The sequence below is a fragment of the Camelus dromedarius genome, chromosome 15 (genome assembly GCF_036321535.1).
Source record: "Camelus dromedarius isolate mCamDro1 chromosome 15, mCamDro1.pat, whole genome shotgun sequence".
NCBI lineage: Eukaryota > Metazoa > Chordata > Mammalia > Artiodactyla > Camelidae > Camelus > Camelus dromedarius.
In genome coordinates this window covers 53,694,229-53,700,846 of record NC_087450.1, presented here as the reverse complement: position 1 = coordinate 53,700,846, position 6,618 = coordinate 53,694,229, and the positions used below count along the sequence as shown (strand labels likewise).

The following is a 6,618-nucleotide window of genomic DNA, read 5'->3' as shown; positions in this document are numbered from 1 at the left end:
ACCCCCGAAGCCCTCCCGAAAAAAATTTATTTAAATGCCAAGCAATTGCCAGGCCCGCAGGGTGTGTGCTGCATTGCACCGCTCGGCACGCAGCTGGTTCGCAGAGTGCACCGGGTACAAGCCCGGGGGTCTAAAAGGGCGGGAGGAGCACGCCCCGGGCTTCCCAGCCTTGCAGCCTCCTCTCTGCAAAGAAGAAAAGCAAGTGGCTTTTGGCGCGAAAGCCTTGGCGCCTCCCCTGATTTTTATGGAAATCAAGAGGGCGGGGTAAAGCCGCTTTCCTCTGCCTTTCTCCCTCCCCCTTGTCTGTGCCGCAGCCCCCTTCTCTCCCCGCCCCCCGGGTGTGTCAGATTTTTCAGTTAATAATATCCCCCGAGCTTCAAAGCGCAGCCAGTGACAGTCATCTGTCTGGACGCGCTGGGTGGATGCGGGGGGCTCCTGGGAACTGGGTTGGAGCCGAGCTAGCGCTAGCCAGGCGCAAGCGCGCACAGACTGCAACCACCCGAGGACCACCCCCCGCCCCCTGGCCACCCGGGGACCCCCGCACAGGATCGCCTCTGGATCCCCGGCAGTCGGCGGGAGGTAAGGAGCGGGGGTTGCAAACCGCTCGGCGCCCTGGGAGCTGCGAGCGCGGCGGGAAGGCAAGCCCCGGACCCGATCGCGGCTGGCGCACAGGGCGCCCGACTAATGCCCAGGGGACTGTTTCTCCTTCCGAAACAAAACCATCTCGGGGTTTTCCCTGAAAAGCCAGTTCCAGTTCCGAAGGCTCCCGGGCTGAGAGAGACCCGCCCTAATCCTTTTACTGCCCTTGCCAGGGGTTGTAATGGCTTCATCGAAAAGAAATTCACCCTTCTCTTAGAACATTTGTCTGCATTTGAGCTGACGGGGAGCCGGTGCGTCCCCACCCCGAAGCTGGGTTCTTCTCCAAAGGGTTCTCCCAGAGGAAGAAGAGGAGGGTTAAGCAGGGCGAGGCCGTTGCGGTGGTAATCTGGGTCACCGCTGTTCCAGCTCAGAGAGGACGCGCGGCTCTCCCGGCGACCCTCCCCGCGCTGGTGCCCCTGAACCATTCCCAGGGACTGGGGTTCAGGCTCTTACCTCTCCCTTTAAGAGGACGTTGTTGGGGGTTTGGAACAGCGAGGGTGGGGTTAGAGAGGTTCAAAATCAGCTATTGGCAGTACATTTCCTGCAGCGGGTAAATGCCGGGAGACGTCTGCTCAAAATCGGGGGTAGTGGGTTCTGGATTTGAGTGCTTGCTGTTGGTCTCGGTCTAGAGAAAGGATTTTTCCATTTGCAAAGTTTCCCAACCGCCCCCCCCCCCCCCATTATCGCTTGCACTCTGGAGGTTGCAATTTTACAAAAGGGGGAATTGAGGGTACTCCAAATCCTATACCTATTAGCCGGGTTGGAGCCCCAGGCTTCCTTTGAGCAGCTGGCCTGACTTGGGTGCAACCGGGGTTGTCGGCGAGCTGGTGGGAGCTAGAATTCTGCAGCCTGGAACAGCCCCCTCCCCCAGGCAGTGCCTTGTGTGAATGAAATGGCAGTTTCCAAAGTTGCAGAGCCACGCCACCACCCCCCGCATCTGCATGCCCCCTCCCACCCCCTGTCGTAGACAGCTTGTACACAAAAGGAGGGAGGGAGAGAGCGAGAAGACACAACTTCCTCCACCTTCGGGAGCATTGGGCGGAGTGGGGGGCTTTGGAGGAGAGATTGAGGAACCGGGTGAGAGGGGGGTGACCGCTGCTGTCTCCCCCCGCACCCCATCCGGCTCCGCTTGCCAACCCTTTCCTGGTGTGTCTGTCGGTTGCAGTGTCGGAGGTTGGCGCGGGCCCCCGCCCTCCGCGCCCCCCACGGGAAGGAAGCACTCCCCGAACTAAAAAGAGCGGAGCGAAAAGAAGCCCTCATTCGGCGGCCAGGAGGCGAGCCGATGCCGAGCTGCACCGCGTCCACCATGCCGGGGATGATCTGCAAGAACCCAGACCTCGAGTTTGACTCGCTGCAGCCCTGCTTCTACCCGGATGAAGATGACTTCTACTTCGGCGGCCCTGACTCGACCCCCCCGGGGGAGGACATCTGGAAGAAGTTTGAGCTGTTGCCCACGCCCCCGCTGTCTCCCAGCCGTGCCTTCCCGGAGCACAGCCCGGAGCCCCCGAACTGGGCCACCGAGATGCTGCTGCCCGAGGCCGACCTGTGGGGCAACCCGGCCGAGGAGGACGCATTCGGCCTGGGGGGCCTGGGTGGCCTCACCCCCAACCCCGTCATCCTCCAGGACTGCATGTGGAGCGGCTTCTCGGCCCGCGAGAAGCTGGAGCGCGCTGTGAGCGAGAAGCTGCAGCACGGCCGGCCGCACGCAGCGGGGCCCGCAGCCCCGGCCCAGGGCGCCGGCGCCACCAGCCCCGCGGGCCGCGGGCACGGAGCGGTGTCTGCGGGGCCGGGCCGCGCTGGGGCCGCCCTGCCGGCCGAGCTCGCCCACCCGGCTGCCGAGTGTGTGGATCCCGCTGTGGTCTTCCCATTCCCGTTGAACAAGCGCGAAGCCGCGCCCGCCACCCCGGCCGGTGCCCCCGCGGCAGGCGCCGCGGTCGCCTCGGGGGCGAGCGCCGCAGCCCCGGCGGGAGCTCCGATGGCCACACTTCCGCGCGCCGGCGGTCGCCCGGCCAGCGGCGGTGACAAGGCCCTCAGCACCTCCGGAGAGGACACCCTGAGCGACTCAGGTAAAGACCGAGCCAGGGTCCGACTGCCTCCCTGAGGTCCTGGGGCTGGGGATGGCGCTCCGTTTGTTGCTGTTCATGGGTTTCGGCTCTTGGGGGAGAGTATTTTGGAAGTAGTCCTGGTGGCTGAGAGGTGGGTTTTTTCAAGCTTCACCCCCAGGTTAAGGAGGACCTGGTGAAAGGTGTAAGGGGGTGTTCTCCAGAGCCTCACCTTCGTTGAAGTTCCTTCAGCCCCTGCCCAGAGCCTGACTCCATCACTGGGTGCCCCTACCCACCATGTCTCTCTGCAGCATGGTCTGAGCAGTAAAATTAGGAAAAGTTGAATGGCTAAAGCCGGATTGGTATTCAGGGATGGCTAGCTGCATTACTTGGGCAGAAACCTGTTAGCCCAGGGGTGGAAAAGGACTGTGGCCCAGATCAGGGATGGAGAGATCCCCAAAAAGGAAAAGCCTGTGCAAAATCCTATTCAGGGCGCAGAAAGTTAAAGGAGGGATTGCACAGATGGCGAGTATCCATGTGATTTTTTTTCAAACCTGGGTACTCTTCTCCCCCTCCTTCAGTGGGTGGTGGGCTATTTGCTCCTGGTCCATGGCCAGCAGGCGGCGATATGCTGGCCAGCAGGCGGGCCAAGGATCTGAAAGGCTGGGAGTCGTGGGGCCACCCCTCCCTCCCTCCCTTCAGCAGCTGGCGGCCAGTACAACAGCGGTTGGTTGTGTACATTCTCAAGGGGCCAGCTCTTTACAGTGTGCAATGAGAAGCCGGCTGGTTTGGTCTTCTAGCCTGAATTCCAGGACTAATTTCAGATCCGAGTTGTGTTTTGTAACCCGGTGCCCTTCAAGGTGAGGGCGGGCACTTCCTCAGCAGGCCCTCCAGGAATGCACACACCCTGATTAGTCCTATTGTGTGGCTCCTACTTAAACTGAAGGGTAGAGTTAAAATCGAGACTTTGCCTGGAGGTGGAGAACTCTCCCCAAGTACTGGAATGGCCCTTGTCCTTGGAGCTGGGAGCCTGGGACCTTGAAAACCAGTGTGGCCAGAATGCAGGTGGATAAAAAGCCTCAATTTCCTCCAAGACTGAGGACGGATTCATCTGAGGCTCCTGGAAGGAAACTTGGTGATAAGCCTCCAGTTTGAACGGGTCTGTCCCTTTAATGTCTGTGCCTTGACAGCTTTCGGTGAGGAAGCACTTCCTTCCAACAGCTGTCTTCTTGGCAGAAAACCAAAACATTGGCTTAAAGGGACCCACAGACTGGAACAGCCTCACATTTCGGCTTTAGAACAAATCCCACAATTGTTCAGCTTTCCGGTCCCCTTCAGATCAAGCAGAAGTTGTGTTTTGATTTTCATGCTTGCATTTTAAACAATAATTTTCTACCCGAGCATGGCAGTAGATGAGGAGAGAGGGGAAATGCACACGGGATGCTACACGTTGTTGTTGCTGTTGGTGGGGACTTTGAGAAGAGGTGCCACCGAACTGGGGTTTAGAGCTCCAGTGGATGATGACTTTGTAGCTAAGGTTTAATCTTTGTTAGGTGAAAAACTGCTTATGGTGTAAACATCATCATGTTCATGGAAGACAAAGTATTTAATTACATTGTTTAGGTTTGTTTGACTTAAAATGAGACTCAACCATGTGTAGATGGCTAAAAGAGGCCCCTAAAATGAGGAGCCTCAGTTCTTAAGGATGGAAATATAAATAAGTCTATGGGGCAGACCTGTGAGGATGATAAAAGCTTACCATTTACTGAGCCTCTGTGTGTGTTATCTGTCCAGCTCAACCTATGGTGTTATCCCCATTTCACAGCTGGGGAAACTGAGGCTTAGATTAAGGAACTTGCCCAGGGTCATGCAACTAGTATGTGACGGAGCCAGGATTCTGTCTGACTCCAAAGCCAAGTTCTTTCTGTTTCTGCCACCTGCTTAAGCCTGAATGGAGGATGAAATGCTAGGAGTATGAGGAGTAATGCCAGCCACAGGCCAGGGCCTGCCGTGAGAGACGATTTAATTCATATGTGCCTCACCGTGAGACTAACTCTCCTCTTGTTCTCAAAGATGATGAAGATGACGAGGAGGAAGATGAAGAAGAGGAAATTGATGTGGTGACGGTGGAGAAGCGGCGGTCCTCCAACAGCAAGGCCGTCACCACCTTCACCATCACTGTGCGTCCCAAGAGCGCGGCCCTGGGCCCGGGGAGGGCCCCGTCGGGGGAGCTGATCCTTAAACGCTGCGTCCCCATCCACCAGCAGCACAACTACGCCGCCCCATCGCCCTATGTTGAGAGCGAGGACGCGCCGCCCCAGAAGAAGATAAAGAGCGAAGCATCCCCACGTCCCCTCAAGAGCGTCGTTCCCCCAAAGGCCAAGAGCTTGAGCCCCCGCAACTCTGACTCAGAGGACAGCGAGCGCCGCCGCAACCACAACATCCTGGAGCGCCAGCGCCGCAACGACCTGCGGTCCAGCTTCCTCACGCTCAGGGACCACGTGCCAGAGCTGGTGAAGAACGAGAAGGCCGCCAAGGTGGTCATTTTGAAAAAGGCCACCGAGTACGTCCATTCCCTCCAGGCCGAGGAGCACCAGCTCTTGCTGGAGAAGGAGAAGCTGCAGGCAAGACAGCAGCAGTTGCTAAAGAAAATTGAACACGCTCGGACTTGCTAAACATTTCTCAGAACTGGACAGTCACTGCCACTTTGCACATTTTGATTTTTTGTTGTTTTTTTTTTTTTAAACAAACCTTGTGTTGACATTAAGAATGTTGGTTTACTTTCAAATTGGTCCCCCGTCGAGTTTGGATCTGGGTGGGGAGCAGGACATGGGGGGTTCTCCCAGGACCTCGGGAGAGGGCCTGTGTGATGGGATGCTGGGTGGCCCTGGCGGTTTTCCTCCGCGTCACCTCCGAGACGGCGGTCAGAGTCCGTGACAGTTGGGGAGCCTTCTGGGGCTGTCGAAGTCACCTTGTTTGTTCCAAGTTTCCAGACGACAGAAAGTCATTCCTTCTTTTTAAAATGGTGCTTAAGTTCCAGCAGATGCCACGTTGGGGTTTGCCATTTGAGACCCCTGGGGAACATTTCTGTAAATACCATTGACACACCTGCCTTTTGTATACGTCCTGGGTAATGAGAGGTGGCTTTTGCGGCCAGTATTAGACTGGAAGTTCATACCTAAGTACTGTAATACCTCAATGTTTGAGGAGCATGTTTTGTATACAAATCTATTGTTAATCCTTGTTATGTACTGTACTAATTCTTACACTGCCTGTATACTTTAGTATAATGCTGATACATAACTAAATTTGATACTTATATTTTCGTATGAAAATGAGTTGTGAAAGTTTTGAGTAGATATTACTTTATCACTTTTTGAACTAAGAAACTTTTGTAAAGAAATTTACTATATATATATGCCTTTTTCCTAGCCTGTTTCTTCCTGTTAATGTATTTGTTCATGTTTGGTGCATAGAACTGGGTAAATGCAAAGTTCTGTGTTTAATTTCTTCAAAATGTATATATTTAGTGCTGCATCTTATAGCACTTTGAAATACCTCATGTTTATGAAAATAAATAGCAATTAAATGACGCAGCTTTTCTTTTCCTTAATAGCAACGGTTAAACTCTTAAGATGCAGCCATGAATAGTGCATACCCTAGGGAGAGAACTTGGTTTCCACAGTCATCATATATTTATACAGTCCTGGTTGGGGAGGGGCTGTTATCCCCCTTGAGGTGGAGGGAACTGCGCTTAGGAAGGTTAAGATACTACTTCAGGATTACACAGAATATGTATGTTATTACTGTGTATTGCAGCAAAAGCACCAGATAGTTTACAAAACACTTTCCTGTAGGTTGGCCATTTAACCAAATTAAGCTAGGACATCAGACCCTTTAGAATGAGGATTAAAATTAAGACATGGAATTGTGCACC

At 54.8% G+C, this 6,618-nt stretch overlaps 1 protein-coding gene across 2 annotated transcripts; it reads left to right on the top strand.

The window, feature by feature from the left end:
- Positions 1-402: 402 nt before the first annotated feature.
- On the top strand, positions 403-6,267 carry MYCN (MYCN proto-oncogene, bHLH transcription factor). Of its 2 annotated transcripts, XM_031466602.2 has the most exons (3): positions 452-579; positions 1,805-2,705; positions 4,755-6,267. In XM_031466602.2, the coding sequence occupies exons 2-3, from the start codon at positions 1,922-1,924 to the stop codon at positions 5,354-5,356; spliced, it is 1,386 nt and encodes a 461-aa protein (XP_031322462.2). In that variant the 5' UTR covers positions 452-579; positions 1,805-1,921; the 3' UTR covers positions 5,357-6,267. The 2 variants fall into 2 exon arrangements, with proteins under 2 accessions (XP_064350792.1, XP_031322462.2); XM_064494722.1 differs by lacking the exon at positions 1,805-2,705 and having other exon boundaries at positions 403-579.
- The last annotated feature ends 351 nt before the right edge of the window (positions 6,268-6,618 follow it).